This window comes from Scleropages formosus, chromosome 2 (genome assembly GCF_900964775.1).
Source record: "Scleropages formosus chromosome 2, fSclFor1.1, whole genome shotgun sequence".
NCBI lineage: Eukaryota > Metazoa > Chordata > Actinopteri > Osteoglossiformes > Osteoglossidae > Scleropages > Scleropages formosus.
Window position 1 is genome coordinate 34,582,660 of NC_041807.1, and position 17,921 is coordinate 34,600,580.

Genomic DNA, 17,921 nt, shown 5'->3' on the forward strand with positions numbered 1-17,921 from the left:
CGGGTGAGCGCACACAGCCTTATCGCGGCGTCTCCTCACACAGGACCGCAAATGCACGCAGCACTGAGCTCAGCTCTTCTGGGCAAGTTATTTAAAGTCGGCTCTGGACTGCGACTCGGTGATTGTGCGCTGGTGAATTAAACATCACGGTCCTCGGCCCCTCGGCTGGCGCCGGGCCTCGCTCAAACGCACCGGCCGGCTCCGCGTCTCGGAAAGTTCCAGCTCCCCTCTTTCATCCCGCCGCTTTATCGGTGCACGATGCACAGCTTCGGAGCGAGAGAAGCAGCATCATTTGTGAATGAAGCTGCAAAGCAGAGTCACAGAACGAGGGACTGCAGCAGTGGTTTTCATTGGTTTTCTGCGCCCCGGTTGAAGGTGTGAAGCAGTGCGGGGCACCTGTGCTGTAACCGCCCCCCCCCCCCGTTCCACCTTAATTTCCCACGGGGAGAGCTGTTCAAACATCTGAAGTGCAGCACTTCCATCAATCTTGTCGCGCTCCCTTCGGAGTGAACGCTGCACCATGTCAACATGACCTTTAGGGTGTTTGAGCTGTTGCCGAGGTCCGGTCTGAACCGGAACAGGGACCACCCACGCGCGACCGTGTGGCCCTCCATCACGGAGAACCGGGGAGGGAAGCTTTCGGCACCGCTGGGGAAATTGACCTGGAAATGAGCAGCAGGCGTTCGGGGGGCAGTCGGGCCTGAGCGCATTTAAGAGTCGGCCCCGGGTGCCGGTGGCTGGGAGGCTGCTTAATGACGGCTGGGCCACCCCATTCGTCACTGCGCCGGAGCCGTGGCAGCCGCTAAAACACACACACACACACACAGAAATACACACACGTGCATGCGTGCACGCTCATATACATGCATTCCGCAAAACCTTCTGCAGGCTGAACATTCCAGAAATCTGAACCGTGCCATTTTGCTTTGGTGCCACGGCAGGTGGCGCAGCGCTTACAATCTGTTCCGCTGCACTCAGAGATCCCAGATTTGAATCCCACTTCCTGCTGCGGTACCCTCGGTCAAGGTGCTTACCACGATTTGATACGGTAAAAATTACCTCGCTGTATAACCGGGTAAACGACCGCGAGCAACTTTGGAGAAAAGTATCGGCTAAATACGTAAACGTTAAGAATGAATGTACACAAGCCGGGAACGACTGTAGGTATTTTTCAGCGAAGCCAGCAGCTCTTATTGCGGTCGATCTGTGCCCAACGGGCGCGCGCACAGTTTAGAATCAGTTGCTCCCACCGGTAAAGTGAGCGTCTTGCCTGCAGCAGGTAGTGTGGCCCTGTGACCGCAGCAATATCAGCGGCGTGACAGGCAGGTACAAGGTGCAAACAAACGTCGGTACAGCCAGCCGCGGTCGGCCGGGTCCCGCGGGCCTCGGAGGAGGAAGCGCGCCGTACTTGCGAAGGCCTTTCCAGCGCTGCCAACTGGAGGAAAATCAAAACGCGTATTTGTCTTCGGCCATTCGAGAAGCGCAACGCAACATTTCACGGAGATGTTCCGCCGTTCTCTTGTTTTAATACCGGGGGACCGTCAGCTTCCAGGCTACACGCCCACGTCCCAAATCACTTCTCTTCCCGCCACCCTGTACGTCTAAATTATGTATTTACATTGATTCGAGTTCAGAAACGTACCTTTGAACACGCAGCAATTACAGCTTCTCGTATTGGAATGGGGAGGAATAACGGAGAAAATCAATGCTTCCTCTGCTTCTTGTCCCGATTCCTCGCTGTGCGCCCCGACGTGGATTTATACAATAATGGGTTCCGTTCTGTTTCGGAGGCTCTGCGGCAAGCGAGGGTTTCGTCCGAATGTGGAACGCGGTCTTCTTGGCGCACGCCTAACGTACGGAGGGCCGCGGAGCATTTCGGCATCATTCAAGTCCCTTCGTCACGTCAGTATTCGTATCGTCCCTTCCGGCGAAGGATACGATGTCCGGGCTTGACTCCTTCGGCCTGCTGCGTACGGGGAGTGTGCTTCTGCCCGGCGGAGCCCTGCGGTGTTGGGGCGTCCGTGGTATCCCCGCTATCCGCGTGAGCATTCGCGGCATCGAGTGCGGCGATGTCTAAGTCACAATGAGCGCCACCTACGGGAGATACGGGGGCGCGCTCGCTGTCGGCAGCCCCCCTTCGGTCATATATTCCCTCACCCTCTCCTTTTTATGAGTCTTTCATTGTATACTGTGAAAAGCTGTGTTATTAAATAATACAGCTATGATTATTACAAATGGGGGAATTTATTATTTGTAATAAAAACTTTGTTAGACAGAAATAGATTTTGAATTTCACAATGAATGTTGGCCATATTTATTGTTAATACCCTCAATATTTTGTGGCAATGACTGATTGTATGTTATATATTAGAAATCCTTCAGCGTCTCGCTTTGCGGGTTTTAGAAATAACATCATTCATGATAAAGGGCCCTGCGATGTCTGGGCAGAGATCGCCGGCGTCAGAAGGATTTACTGCGCGTCCTCACCCCGCCGGTGCTTCCCACCTTGCCGTACCGCTGCAGGACAAAGACCCGGGGTGGCGACTCGCTCTCTTCTTATTTCAGAGCTCAAGTAACGCGTCCATCCGCGGCACCTCGCCCTTTTTTTCGCCCAACGCTCTCGTGGAGCCGTTCAGATTTCGGTCACTTCCTCAAGGGTACAACGGCAGGACCCTTCCTGGGACACAAGCCAGCGGCGTTTTGGTTACGAGGCCGTGTCCTTCACCCCCGCGAGGCCCGCTGCCCCGGCTAATCCATTACCGGGCTTCGGATGCTCCTTCCGACCCCTCATCCGACATCGCGGCCCCTCTCGACGCCGGTCCTCGATTTTAAATAGAGCAAACGGCCAAAAATCCCCATTATGCAATGAATCAATAAGTTAATAAGACCTAATTTTCCTGGGAAATGAGTGGCCAGGCAAAAGTTCTCCATCAGCTTTTTTTCCCCCTCTTTTTTTCCCCCCTTTCTGTTTTGGAGAAACAAACTCCGACATTACACCGTGGAAAAGAAAGCAGCCAGCAGGAAATTAAATTAAATTACCATCCTGATAGATTTATGTGACACTTTACATTTTCATTGTGTTGTTTTTCACTTGGTGGGGAAGGAGAGGAAAGGGAGCGAGAGCTGCTAAATGTGATGTAAAAGCACTCTTTGAGGAGAAGGAGAAATGACTGACGTCTTTGGCTCTTATATGGATTTACAGCTGATAGCGAATTCATAATGCTAATGCCCCGCTCCACGGATTACTCATGTTCCGATGGGCCGCGTGGCTCGCCAAGCGTGGCTCCTCGCGAGCGTCAGTCTTGTGCTCAATGGGGGACAGTGATTTTTGGTGATTATTCTGAACTGAGCCGTGTGCGGTCTTGGTTTGTGTGTGCTTGCGCGTGCGTGTGTGTGTGTGTGTGTGTCTCTGTGTGTGTCTGTGGGCACTTGCAGGTGTGAGGTTGACTGGCTTGAAAGCTCCTCTGAGCGTGTCTCCCTACGCAGAGCCTGTGCGCGCTGCATACTGTACTATCGTAGATGCAGTTTACATTATATAAGCTTGCAGGCTCATGTAAATATGTGTCTGTGTTCAATTTGCATAATATTCCTAAGAATGAGTGCTTGAGTCTCTGTGTGTGTGTGTGTGTGTGTGTGTGTGTGTGTGAGTGTTGGCCTGCCACACAGCGTTTGTTCACACATGTTGGGCCATATTTACGGAGCGGAGGGCATCTCGTAGCCCGGCGGACCCCGTCCGGGCCGGTAGCGGTGCAGCGGAAACCCGCGGTCAAGCAGGCTGGGATCCCGGGGGTCCATTAGTGTCCCTCCCCAAGACCGGGAGGTTTCCCTTGGGCTCGGCACCTTGCAGTTCCTCCGACGGAGCATCCGTTCCAGAACGCATGCACTCAGCACAAACAGCTACCCGGTCGCTATAAAAGATTTACTCGCGGCGAATGACTCAGGAGCCGGCCTTGAATGCACCGCAGTTACGGTACTGCGTCACCACCTTGTTTCTGCATCGCGAGAAGTCACTGGGAAGCGGCGCCGCGGAATCAAAGTCCTTTTGTCCGAAATGCTTGGCGGCACCGCGTTGCCGGAACGGTGGACTGGAACCGCTCGCGATCAGAGTGTGCGGGGTCCCTGCCGGCCCCGCGACAATTTCTCTAAGGCCGAGCGCCGCGGTCCGATGGGGCCGCATATCCGCCCCCACCCTCCCCTCCAAGACAGCGACCGGGGGGTCCCGTGGACCGCGTGGGCTTGCCCCGCCCCCTCGCCCCCCAGCAGATGGATGATACGGGCCGAGCGTTGTCGTCGACCGCCGGCATCCTGATTTATTGACCATTTAGCGATGATTAAGCTTAAGACAAGAGTCAAACAGATGCTGCCGCTGTATTTTTCTTCATCGAGATCCTCGAAGGAGCAACCGTGTCGGTCGCGTGCGTGCGTGCGTGCGTGCGTGAGCCTGTGCGCGAGCGTGTGGCTTTGCGCCCGTGAGCGTTGATACCGCAACGGACCCAAGTGCGAGATCCTCTCTCGTAAATCCGTTTCCGAACTGCTCTGTAATCAGAAATGCTGGCGGTGACCGAATGAAACAGATGCCGGTCGCCACGTGATAATTTCATACTTTCGCAACATAAATTTAAAGAGCAGCCATTAGTTATCACCTTTCAAATGAGGTAATATATAGCGGTAATTATGGGTGCCGGTGGAAAGGAGCGCTCGGAATTGGTAAATACACCCAAGTTAATTGAGGCCGTCAGCACCGGCGAGGGGCGGGGGGTGGCGTATGCGTATGCGTATGCGCATCGCGTGCGTTACCTTCCGGGGGCTGGCCCACACGTGCCCCGCGCTCACATTTTAAAACCGCCGAGAGCACCACCTGTTCATTGTTTGCTGGCTGTAATTAAAATTCCTCCTTCCACCTTCTCCACACAAAGGGTATTGTTTACTCGCGGAGCAGCTTCTGTTTTCCCTCCCTTTTCTCACTCCTTGCCGCGTGTCGCGCGCAACAGACGGGGCTGTGCTAAAAAACGCCCACCTGGGCCAAAAACCGCTTCCAGCCGGGCCAAAATCACGGGATTGTTTTCGCACGCGGGTTGCGGTCGCCTCCTCCCGCCTCTCGCGGTCACGCAACCTCCACGTTCCCCTCGCCCCGCTTCCTCCCTCGCCTCCCCGGCGCCTCCTCTCTGTCCGCCTCTCACCTCCTCCTCCTCCCCCTCTCCTCCCCTGTCTCCCGCTGTCCTCCAGAACCCCGACATCGTGCTGGTGCACTACCTGAACGTGCCGGCCATCGAGGATTGCGGGAAGCCGTGCGGGCCCATCCTGTGTTCCATCAACACCGACAAGAAGGAGTGGGCCAAGTGGACCAAGGAGGAGCTCGTGGGGCAACTCAAGCCCATGTGTGAGTGTCTGCGCGCCTCCCCGTGGGCGGAGCATGCGCCATCCCCCATGCAGCTCCACGCACCTTCATCCCGCACGGCACGCCGACGGTCGACCGCGCGCTCGCGCCTTCGGGTTCATCAGCATGTAAATACCTTGAGTCCACGCTCATTAAACGACCGCCTCGCGTTCAGCCTGCCGGAACTGCTGTTGTGCCTCTCCCTGCCCATCGGTGCATGTAACACGCACGTAAAGCGGCGCTCAACTAGCAGTCGCGCTCGCCGCCAGCTGTTTCGACGAGTTGGAGAGCGCGGTGATACCGTAAGAGAGGTGTCACCGAGGTTCGGTGGTCGCTCCGCCGTGCCGCGGGTGGGGCGCTGACGCTTCCTGCAACGCCCCACGGCCGCTTTCCGGCTTCTTCCCGGATGGTTCCGGGGTTTTGGCGCTAGGGTGGGGTGCGTCCAATCGGCACCACCCCCCCCCGGAGAGGCTGCGGGGGCTGGCCGCTTGCTGACGGCCGCGAGCGAGTGGGAGGAACGGAGTGTGATTCACCAGAAATCCTCCATGCTGCTGCTGCTGCTTCCCTGCCTGACAGCTCGCTGACGTTTCCAGAGAGGCAGCAGCCTGCGTTCGCACCGTGTGCACATCGCCGCTTCCGGGCCCTCCTTAAAACGCCGGAGTCCCTCGTGCGGCCCAGCCAACGGCACGTGGAAGTGGCCCTCCGTGCGGGGGCAGCGGTTGGTATCGCAGTCGCCACCTTGTAGCCAAGAGCCCCGGGTTCAAATCCCACCTCCTGCTGTAGCGCCCTTCATCACGATACGTAACCTGAACCGAGACGCTAAAAACGACCCGCCTGTGTAAATGGGTAAATCACAGTAAATATGTCGGTGCGCAGAGCTAGAGGAATAAATAATAACCTTAATGAACTGCAGGCGGCAAGACGGTTTGTCTGGATGTGTGTGTGCGTGTGTGTTGCGAATCGCCAGTGGCCGAGCTCGGAATCGGCGGCTCCAGTGTCGAGCAGCGTTTTGTTTTCGTGCCTCTGCAAAGTGCTTCTTTGACAGGCCTCCTCAATGCACGCCGCTTCCGGCTTCTGCTCTAAAACCGTGGTACTCCTCACCCTGGCAACGGTAAATCTAGGCTTCTCTAATCCACATTGTCATCGAGAGTGGGATTCGCGCGTACGCGGGAGTGCGAGCGAGCTTGGCTAAAGCAACCGAGGGGCAACATCCCATTTCATGCTCCTTCGCCGAGTAACCTTCACCGTCCGACGCGCATGGATCGACACTGCCCCCAGGTGGCGGGAAGGCAGAATGCAGGCTGGCATCCCACCTCCTTGGCCGGTGGGTGGGAGAAACGGACAAGCGGTAAAACATCTCATACATGTTTTATTCACACGTCAGCAAATGAGCAATATGTACTGACCTATATGCACCCAGCAGCCACCGAGGAGCGCGGTGCGAGAGAGAGAGAGAGCGAGAGGGAGAGAGAGAGAGAGAGAGAGAGAGAGAGAGAGAGAGAGAGAGAGAGAGAGAGAGAGCCCAGCGATCGCTCCGAGGACAATCTGCTGTGATGTGCACTAAAGTGGACTGTTATTGGCGCGCGTCTCACATATCTGTCCTGCTCGGCCTGGTTCCCGTTCACGCCCGCCGCGTCTCAGCGACGAATCGCCCGAAGCTGCGCGTGACCGTGGAGCTGTCAATATTTCGTGCCACGCCTCTGTTTTTTTGCCTCTCTTCTTCATAGACACAGGCGCACGTGTAACATTGGACATGCTGGGACTTCTTAATTTGCCTCCCCAAACACACGGCGTCGATAATTGACTCGCCCTCGTGTGATCTGTCCTCCGTCGGAATCCATAAGCTCGAGAGGCACCGAGAGACAGATGCTGGATTGTTCGCGGCGGTGCGGAGCCTTCGTCCCGTCGTGCTGTTTGGCGGATGACGTGCGGGCAGCTTGACTCACTCCGCCCACACGCAACAGGGACCTATTTCAATATTTGAAAATGGCCCAAAAATATGACATACATGCCGTAATACATTGCACTTATTTTGTTGTGGTTGTGCTGAGATGGAGCAGCAAGTGGTTTCATTCTTAAAGTCGCTCACTTGCGGCCTAAAGGTGCTTCCTCCGTGCGCCACTATGCACCACGGATCAGGGTCCTCACCCGGAACTGATGCGGTAAAAATGACCCAGCTGTGCAAACAGGTGAAATACACTCGCCGTCCTATTAACGTCAGGGTTGGGGGACAAAGCCCTGCCAGTGCCCACATGACAGTGCAACCGGGGGACGTGGCCCCTCCCATGAGGTCCTATGACTGGTACCGTTGGGAAATGACGATATGTAGTTAAAAATAGAAATACCAGAGCTGCACAGTGATTTTTTTTTTTAAAAAATAAAGACCTAGAATATACATCCAGAAGCTCGGCCACCTCCTGGATCACCAGCAAACCTCGCTGGCGTCTCTTTACCGCGGTATTTAATGGACCGATGGAGAACTGGACTCTGCAGAGTTGACTGGTGTTGCCGCCAAATGGTCCTCTTTTGTCACTTCAGACGTGCCGCACACACTCCGTAAGTCCACCCTGTCCCGCCTGACGCCCACTCGCTCCTCGGACCCGGCAAGCCCAGCGCGCCACGGTACTTTAAAATGATGTGTAATAATTTCTTACCTTTGTTCTTGATGGTACACAATACACTCGAGCATTAAATATATAGCAATATAGCATTTGTGTTTGTGTTTATTTTGCTATTCATTTTGCAGTATTTTTACTCCCCCCCCCCCCAGCAAAAATACCAAAAAACAGGAAGTCTAGTCTTCGTTCTTTAAAGTTAGGTAAACTTTACATTGCATGTTTTTAAGTATTTGCACATGATTCATGAATATGAATATTATTCATTATACACCTGTAAAAACTGCACAGGCATAGATATTATGGGCAGGACATGCAGGGTCGGTACAAACTGGGAGTTTTACATTAACATTTACATGTATTTTTTTACTAGGGGGGCGTGGTGGCGCAGTGGGTTGGACCAGATTCTGTTTTCCGGTGGGTCTGGGGTTCGAGTCCCGCTTGGGGTGCCTTGCGACGGACTGGCGTCCCGTCCTGGGTGTGTCCCCTCCCCCTCCGGCCTTACGCCCTGTGTTGCCGGGTAGGCTCCGGTTCCCCGCGACCCCGTATGGGACAAGCGGTTCAGAAAATGTGTGTGTGTGTGTGTGTGTATTTTTTTAAGGGGGTGTGGTGGCGCAGTGGGTTGGACTGCAGTCCTGCTCTCCGGTGGGTCTGGGGTTCGAGTCCCGCTTGGGGTGCCTTGTGACGGACTGGCGTCCTGTCCTGGGTGTGTCCTCTCCCCCTCTGGCCTTACGCCCTGTGTTGCCAGATTAGGCTCTGATTCACCCCAACCCCTGCTTGGGACAAGCGGTTTCAGACAGTGTGTGTGTGTGTGTGTGTGTGTGTGTGTGTGTGTGTGTGTTTTTATTTAGCAGACACTTTTCTTCAAAGCGGCTTCCAATGAACTCTATCTAGTGTTATGAGCCCAAACACCTTATTCACCGCGGTGACTTACACTGCTAGATACACTACTTACACTGGGTCACTCATCCAAACATCGGTGGAACACACACACTCTCTCTGACACTCACACACTATAACATAGTTTTAATGATAACATTCCTATGAATGTGGTCCCTAAAGTGGCACCATCCTTAACTGGGCAAGGACTGTGCTCTCACTTTTTTTGGCAGGTCTGGCCCTTGGCCCCAGCTACCCTCCCCAACCCTTATAATCTCTCACACGCACACGCACGCACGCACGCACGCACGCACCCCATTCAGGGTCACAGGGAGCCAGAACCTTAAGCCAGCAACACAAGGCAGGAGGCTGGAGGGGGAGGGGACACACCCAGGACGGGACGCCAGCCCGCCGCAAGGCACCCCAAGCGGGACTCGAACCCCAGACCCACTAGAGAGCAGGACCCGGTCCAACCCACTGCACCACCACACCCCCCTCACCCTCATAATCATCACTGCAAAATGTATTTAAAAATGATTCCATAAAAGTACGACACACAAACTCATAGTCTTTATATATATATATATACTGGTAAATAAAAAACTTCCTCCCTGATCTCTTAAGTCTGTTTGGTGCAGTTATATAAGAGGGCAGAATAATTTTTTTCTGATGGATCAACTATTTTCATGACAACAAAATGCAAAACTACAGAAACGATGAAATTTAGCTGCTGAATTTTGACAAAGTGCAAAAAATTGCAATAACAATGTTGCTATGGTTACCAGAAAACAAACTATTAATATGTACTTATAAATAACAGTAAAAACAAATTTAAAAAAATTAAATAATTAAAAAAAAAAAAACGATAACCTTAATTCTGGCCAAGGGCAGGGATAAAGTGAGCAATAACCTTAAATCATCACAGCTGTATTAATATAACTTAAATTATTAATGCGTAAAAAAGAAACAGAATGTTCTCAATAAAACAACACAATTATTCCCTTTGTAAAGCTGTCAGTTTGTTTTCCAAATCGAAGCCAAAACAAATGAAATATTGCATTTAAAAGCCAGAAAAAGCCCTGCCTTTCACTTGTACCATTCTCTCTTCTTCTTCTTTTCTTTCTCTTCTCTGCTTCTGGTTAGTACATTTTTTTTCTTTTTTTGGGGCCCTGGCCGACAATCGGCAATTTGCACTCGTGGAATTTGCGAGATACCGTCTTGCTATTGAGCAAATTGTTTGCTAGGGGCCCATGGAGGCCCCGGGTCCCTAAACTGCTGCTTATGTCGCTTGTCAAAGAGGACTGACTCTGTGCTTTGGAAAAAAAGTGCCAGTTAATCAACAAAGAATAATATATTTCTGTTTGCTCCATACATGTATTGGACCATTTACAAATACACACTTATGTAGTATTTTATTCTGCTCGTGTTTCGGTCAGCTCTCACACTTCAAGGGCCATCGGCGTTAACGGCTCGGCAGGGTTCGAGCGCAGCGGGGGCTCTCGGAGCAGCTGCGGTGCATATGATACGGGTATGATATATCTGCGTGTTAGGTGGCCCCCTGCAATCACCTTGCAAGCCTTTCTCATCTGCGGTGAGTGGCACGAGCTATTTTTCTGCCCTTGCCGAAGGCGCCGATTGATCCTCTCCGCTGCCTGCGGTGCGTGGACCGTAGTGTCAGAGCGTGCGTTCTGCGCGTGTTCTGCGCGTGTTCTGCTTGTCGACGGCGGCACGTGAACGCCGCACGGGGCCGGCCGGCCGGCGCTGACGTCTCGGTGTTTCGCAGGGCAGCGTAGCCGCTACGCAGGGAACGTTTTATCCCAATGGGCGTAGGTTCAAGTCCCAGGAGGGGCCCAGAAGCGAGGTACACAGTACTGATGTGGATAATACTGGTGTCAGTATAAACGTCTGCGTGTGGAAGTGGGTAAAGTATAAAGGCGTAGCTTTTCTAAGGTGCTTTGGATAAAACCGTCCCCTTGGCCTGACGTTAATAAACGTGTCCGATTATTGGCCCGGCGCATATTTCATAACCCTTACTTCGTGCTGTTTTTTCTGCTGTTTTTGCAACATCACCGCTACGCCGAGACAGTCTTGGCGCCTAATAAATGACTGCAATAGTCCACTAAAGACACCGTGCATGTTGTATATCCCTTATTCAGTGAAACGGCGCTTCCTTTTGTTTCCCCAGCTGTCTGTAGGCGGTAGATCAGGGAAATGAGCCCCCGGACCGGTCCCCGCCTGGAGACGCCTCTCTGGAGGGAGGGCCGCGCTCTCCGCTCCAAGCGGCTATCGCGGGAAATGTGCTGACGCCGTTTTATTTACTTTTACTTAAATCTGTCGGATTTGCTACGAAAACCGCGAGGAAGCGCGTACTAAAGCTGTCTTTGTTTTATTCGATATCTTAAATCTGCCAGAAGTCTTTGAGGTTCTCCTATCGCTTCCTTTTCCTTCTCGGGGAAAATTATGCACGGCAGGAGCCGGACGGTTCCGGAGAAACGCCGGATGGGCCGTCCGCGAGAGCCGGGCCGTCGCGCCGGCGGCGATCCCGTCGACGGCGTCGACGGCCGAAGGGGCGGCGTCTTCGGTCCCTTGCGCAGCGGGCGGCCCCTCTCCGCCGGGTTCCCTTCGCGGCGCTTGCCGCGCGTGGGAGCGTCACCCTCACACAGGTGTGCGGCTCCAGCATCTCTCCAGCAGGTGTCTCTCCTCAGCACCGCGACCCGCTGCAGCTTCAGCACCCGTCGCTCTGCCGCGGCGAAGGATCGCGGAGGGACGCCTCGCTGTGTGTTCGCGGGCCGAAAGTGCGGGTGGATCCGGGCAGCGGGAAATAGGCACGGAAGCCACCGAAACAGGACGAGGGCTCAGTCGGCGCTTGCGAAACGAACACGGCTTACGGCTCCGCAGCCGAGAAGCTGAAGCTGATGAATTAACTAGAGACCAGATCAGCGCGCCTTCCCACGCTGTTGTCATTAACGTGCAGAGAACAGTGTTTTGTACCGTGTGCTGGACTGAAACAAGTAAATGCCAGTTCCTGCGCGGTGCCTTCGTGGACCAGACATTCTGCGTACCTTCGGTGCCTTCATACTCGGTCCCTGGGCCAGTAGGACTTCACCAGCTGTGGACAGTTTCACCGTGAAAGGGTCGGGGGCCCTTCACCAGGGACAGAGCTGAGGCGCGGAGATTTGAGCGGCGTGGTTCATTTTACTCGGTTTCGCTGACACTCCAGGTGGATGTGATGTGCGATTTTGGCCCACCTAAGCAGCTGGGTGTTTTACTGGAGCTGCTCAGGGTAAGTACCTTGCTCAAGGGTAGCGCGGTAGAGGTGAGCGTGGGCCTCAAACCAGCTACATTCAGGTCGCCAGATGAAACGTGCACCTGGCTGTCCGGCCACACGTTGGACGGCCTTGTTTGTCCAGTTAGCCATTTGGCTCTGTCTGCTCTACTGCTGAGATGCATCCTGTGACAGTAGCTTCAGCGGTATTTTCCACCGACCTCTCTCCGTAGGGTTAGTTTATGAAGGGGAAAGGTCCTTTGGTCAAAGAGTAAGGTAAGAAGGTGGGAAGGAGAAGGAAGTCCAAACTCCCATGTGCTCTCCATCTCCGGAGGTGGCCGAGGGTTCGAGGCAGAGCGCGGGGGGCCGCGGCGTGCGGTTCGGGGCCGTCGAGGGAGCCGAGGCGAGGCCGGCGAGCTGTGCACCAGCTGACGAGTGTGTCTCCTCTTCTCCCGGCAGTTCATGGCATCAAGTGGACTTGCAGCAACGGGAACAGCAGCTCCGGCTTCTCAGTGGAGCAGCTGGTGCAGCAGATACTGGACAGCCACCAGACCAAGCCGCCACCGCGGACCCACAACTGCCTGTGCACGGGCACGCTGGGTAAGGGCTGGCGGCCGCAGAGGGAGGAGGCGGCCGGAGCGCGCAGGGCTCGATAGGGCGCACGCGGTCGGAGCCGCGCGGGGACGGATGGCGTAGGCCGCAGCATAGGCAGGGAAGGTACACTTGCACACTGTCGCACTCTCCGAACTGTGGCAAGGGGACGGCAAGGGAGGGAGCGCTGAGCCGTTCTGCCCATTTTCTCTCGTCGCAGAGGTTCCGTGGCCCTAGCGGCACTGCGTTTCGTTGTGATGTCACGTGGTTATGGATCCGGGGTCCAAGTAACACTGTGCTTCACTCTGATGTCACGTGGTTAAGGCTCCGCGTCTCTAGCGACAGTACACTTTGTCGCGATGTCGCATGGTTGCGGTTCCGAGGTTCTAGCAAAGTTGTACCTCGCCGCGATGTCGCACGGTAACGCTTTCCGTGTCTCTAAGAACTCCGAACCTTTGCCGCGACGTCGCGCGGTTCGGGATGCGTGGTCCTAGTATCGCTGCGCTTCCCGGTGGCGCCTCGCGCTTGGGCTCTGTAACACGTGTTCGTTTCCAGCAGGAAATGCTCGCCTTGCTCCGCTGAAAGCTGTAAAAGAGCAAAATGTGGCAGGATGTTGTCCGTGGGGGGTTGGGGGGTTGGGGGGCTGCTTCACCGTTTGTTTACATCACAGTGTGGTCAAGGCCACAGGGGTGGAAACGTTCCCACTTGAACCGGTGTAACGCGGAGGAATTTAGAAAGACGAAGAACAGCTCTCAATGCACCCTAATAGCTGCAGCCCACAGTGTAGTGGTTGCAGCCTCCGAACCCAAAGGTTGGGGGTTCGAATCTCGCTTGCTGCTCTGTTACCCTTGAGCGAGAAGCTCGTCCTAAATTGTTCCACTAAAATGATGCAGCTGAAACAGTTTTACTTACTCTTTTCTCTAAAGCAACTTATGTTAGTCTTCCTAGAATTACTTATCCATTTATACAGCTGGGCAGTTTTACTGGACCGCTTTCAGGGTAAGTACCTTGCTCAAGGGTACTACAGCCAGAGGTGGAGATTGAACCTACAACCCTTGGGTCTAAAGCCAGCAGCTCTAACCCCTACACTACCAGCTGTCCCAACCTGTACTTAACTTTAAATAGCTCAAAATTGTAAGGTGCTTTGGAGCAAAGTGTCAGCTTAACGCCGAAATGTAAATAGAAAAGAAAGGCTTTTGACATGTGTCCGTGGGAAATCAATAATAGGAAAGAACTCGTGCGCCTTCAAAACGGTGAAATCGCTACGAACGTAATACTCATATCGGTGCCTCATTTTCGGTAGCTTCCGGTTAAATAAAGTAACAAGCTCTAATAAGGAAAGTACACAAGCGAAAAGTAAACGAAAATAGTGGCATTTGAAAAGAGCCAGTTTACCGCATTAACATGCACACCTTTGAAATACATCACAGGCATTTGTATGTGCATATATAAAAAGGATTACACAAAAGAAAAGAGCCTCAGAAATTATGCAAACAGAGTTCCTGTCACAAACAGCAGACAAACAATGCATTCGAAACAGGTTCATCCTCGCGATAACGCTGGGAAAAAATTCGCCCACATTTGGGCGTTTAGGCTCTATAAATACATCAAGGAAGACTTGTCCTTCCAAATTAGGCTGCTTATGCATTCGTGTTCAGAGTCCCCCCCGACAGCCCTCGACAATTTCTTTGATATTTTCCAAAGTCTATTTCGAAATTCCCAAGAAGGAACTCGGAACCTTCCGGAGAAGTTTCGTCTTGATGTTTTTTAATATTATTTATATATTGTTTATAACGTTATTTATTATTTAACAATAATAATACAAATAATAATAGAATTAAAGGGATTGTTATCGTCGTCGTCGTCGTTGTTGTTGTTGTTGTTTCCTCACATGACACTTGGTGGTTTGTCTTGCTTGGTGACTCACAATGGAGAGTAGGAGCAGCTCGGACCGGAACTCAGACGTTACCATCTGCCCCCGGCGACGCTGCTCTCATTAACCCCCTGTGATTTATTGTCTCCAAATGGAGGTTTTGTTTTTCTCTCCTCCACGTCTGGCAGCTTCTTTCACCCATTTGTGTTTTCGTTTCCGCTGATATATTCTGCGTGTTCAATCTGCGGTGATTTATGAGGTGATCATTGCGGAGGGAATCTGCTGAATAGAATTAAACCGGGCTGAGTCGTGTTCTGTGACTCAATGGCTTGCGTCTCTCTGTGTGCGTCTCTCCCGACAGGCGCCGGGAGCAGCATCCATCACAAGTGCAACAGCGCCAAGCACCGCATCATCTCCCCCAAGGTAGAGCAGCGCTCCGGCGGCTACAGCAGCGCCCACTCCGAGGTGCAGAACAACGACGTCTCCGAGGGCAAGACCGAGCACAGCCATGGTGGCGGCGGCGGCGGCGGCGGCAGCAAGAGCGCCCGGGGTGGCGCCGAGGGCGGAGCGGGCGGCGGCAGTGGCGGCGGCACCCGGGAGAAGCGCAACGGCAAGGTGGCCAAGCCCATGCTGCTGCACCAAAGCAGCACGGAGGTGTCCTCCACCAACCAGGTGGAGGTGCCGGACACCACGCAGAATTCGCCCGTGTCCATCAGCAGCGGCCTCAACAGCGACCCCGACGCTGCCGACAGCCCCGTGGTAGCAGCCATGGGCCACGTGGCCTCCGTCATGGGCGGCCTGTCCCAGAGCGCTGCCGTCTTCATGTCCGAGGTGGCCGCTGACGCCGTCTACAGCATGTCCCCTACCGGCGGCCCCAACACCCACCTCATAGGGCCAGACGCCTCCTCCCAGGGCCTGGTCCTGTCCAGTGCAGCAGGGGCCGCCGAGGGCCTGGCCATGCTGTCTGCCACCGCCGTCTCCGAGGAGCTCGTCCTTTCCAGCAGTCTGGACTCCAGCACCATAAAGCTGCCAGAGACCGCCATGAACTTTGACCCAGACTGCTTCCTGAACAACCCCAAGCAGGGCCAGACCTACGGTGGCAGTGCCCTGAAGGGGGAGGGCAACTCCTCTAGCTCCGCCTCCTCCTCGGGGGGCAGCGGTAGCACCAACGGAGCCCTGCAGCACTCGCCTCCCATATCCGAGTCGAGCTACGTGTTCAACTCCGCACTGGTGAAGAACATCAAGACCGAGGACACGTCTTTCGAGCAGCAGCTGGCCAAGGAAAGTGGCTACCAAGTGGGGGCAGTGACGGCAAACGGTGTGACAGGCTCGACGGGCACCTGCTCTGCCCAGAACTCCCTCGCTCTGACCCCTGCCGGATCCCTGCTGCCCTCCGGCGGTGGCCTGAGTCCCAGCACCACCCTGGAGCAGATGGACTTCAGCGCCATCGATGCAAAGCAGGAGTTCCCCTCCAGCGGGGTTCCCTCGGGCTACGGTCGACCCATGTCCAGTCCCCACCTGGCGCACCAGAACCGCTCGCCCAGCTTCTTCCTGCAGGAGGCCCCCAAGGCCAGCCCACCCCAGCAGGCCAGGCAGGGCTCAGGGCAGAAGGCTCATCTCCTGGAGCACAACTCCCATGACTCTGGAACTTACCTGGGTCTTCAGGTGGTCAGGACCGACTCACCCGGCAGCAACGGACATCTCCATCATCACCACGGCCACCAGGGCCAGCACAGAACCTCCAACTGCAACGGGGGCTCCCCGACCGAGGGGCCCGGCCAGGCGGGCTCCCTTCAGCTACTGCAGTACCAGGGAGCCTTTCCGGGACTGGGCCCAGAGCACGAGGAGGTGGTGGGCCTGGAGCAGCCGGGCGGCATGGGAACCGGCCAGGCGAGAGGATCCGAGAACGGCGTCGAGGGTTTACTCAAGTCCGGTGAGCACCTCCAGGCCTGCGGGGGCAGCAGCGCAGAGGAGGGCGGGACGGAGCACTACCTGCAGCAGACAGCAGAGGGCGCCGGAGGGGGAGCTGGAGAAGTAGGAGCTCTGCACAATGGGAGCGCTGGCAGTGGCCCCAACGGGACCCCCCAGCAGCAGTTGCAGCCCCTTATGCAGGGGACAGGGCTGGTGCAGGGCCTCTACAACGCCGTTGGGCCGCACCAGGGCCTTGCCGGCGTAGGGGCCGGCGGGGGAGCAACCGGAGGCCTGGAGATCAACCTGGACCACTTCGACATCTCCTTTGGGAACCAGTTTTCCGACCTCATCAACGACTTCATCGCAGTCGATGGGGCAGGAGCCACCGTGGGCCCCAGCACAGCCCTCTACACCCACCAACTGGTTGCGCCTCCCTCCGGGGCAGATACCCAGAGCTCCTCGGCCGGGGAAGCTCCTCAGGGCCAGGATGACGCAGGGACTCAGGGGACCACCTATAGCCCCGGAGAGCTGTGCCTGCAGCCATGCTGCAGCCCCCAGGGCCTGGGAGGAGGAGGGGGCGGGGCTGGGGGAGGAGCGGGAGAGGCGGGCTCACTGGCCTTCATGCATGTGGCGGAGGTGGTGTCGGCCGCAGTGGCGCAGGGGGCTCTCGGCATGTTGCAGGCCACCGGACGGCTCTTCATGGTGACCGACTACTCCCCCGAGTGGTCGTATCCCGAGGTGAGGCCCTCCCTTATTCTGGGCAGGGATTTCATTGCCCTGTATGAGACCAAACTTTACCGTATTTCAGTTTCTCTCTCATTTACATACTGTCATTAACGGCCCGTCCAAGTCAGGGTTGCAAAAAGACAACAGCGTTCTGATAGTTCTAATCAAAATCCTGGAGAGGACAAAGTTTTCTGATTCAGTTGGGTCATAGCGGTCTTATATATAATAATGATATTCATTAATATTATTAGAATTATTTGTTTGAGGGCAGGTGGGGTGCGGTGGTGCAGTGGGTCTGGGGTTCGAGTCCTGCTTGGGGTGCCTTGCGAAGGACTGGTGTCCTGTCCTGGGAGTGTCCCCTCCCCCTCCGGCCTTATGCCCTGTGTTACCGGGTTGGCTCCGGCTCCCCGTGACCCCGTATGGAACAAGCAGTTCAGAAAATGTATGTGTGTGCGTGTTTGAGGGCAGGTCAGAAGCAACCAGAGGGGAGAGAGGAAATAGACAGATGCATAAAAAGGAATGCATTTGAGGATTAGTATTAGGGTCCACAGAGTTGGCAGTGGCTCAGTGAGAGAGCTGAATGTGAGTTTCAGAGATGGGTTCATATGCCTGACACAAGGCCTTTCTGGTGTGAAAGGTGCAGGAAGATGTGGAGAACCTACTGGTGATAGCATCTATTCCATC

General features: G+C 54.9%; 1 protein-coding gene across 7 annotated transcripts in view; it reads left to right on the forward strand.

The window, feature by feature from the left end:
* LOC108933484 (calmodulin-binding transcription activator 1-like) overlaps window positions 1-17,921 on the forward strand; it is a 288,342-nt gene that overhangs the window by 238,629 nt on the left and 31,792 nt on the right. For 6 of the 7 annotated variants that reach the window (XR_003798268.1, XM_029259174.1, XM_029259181.1 and 3 more), the window contains 3 exons: window positions 5,227-5,380; window positions 12,596-12,736; window positions 14,962-17,249. Coding sequence is in view for 6 of the 7 variants with exons in the window: in XM_029259174.1 (XP_029115007.1) it covers window positions 5,227-5,380; window positions 12,596-12,736; window positions 14,962-17,249 (2,583 nt within the window). In the remaining variant the exon portion in view is untranslated. The remainder of the gene's footprint in view (window positions 1-5,226; window positions 5,381-12,595; window positions 12,737-14,961; window positions 17,250-17,921) is intronic. The other variant, XM_029259179.1, reaches the window with a different exon arrangement.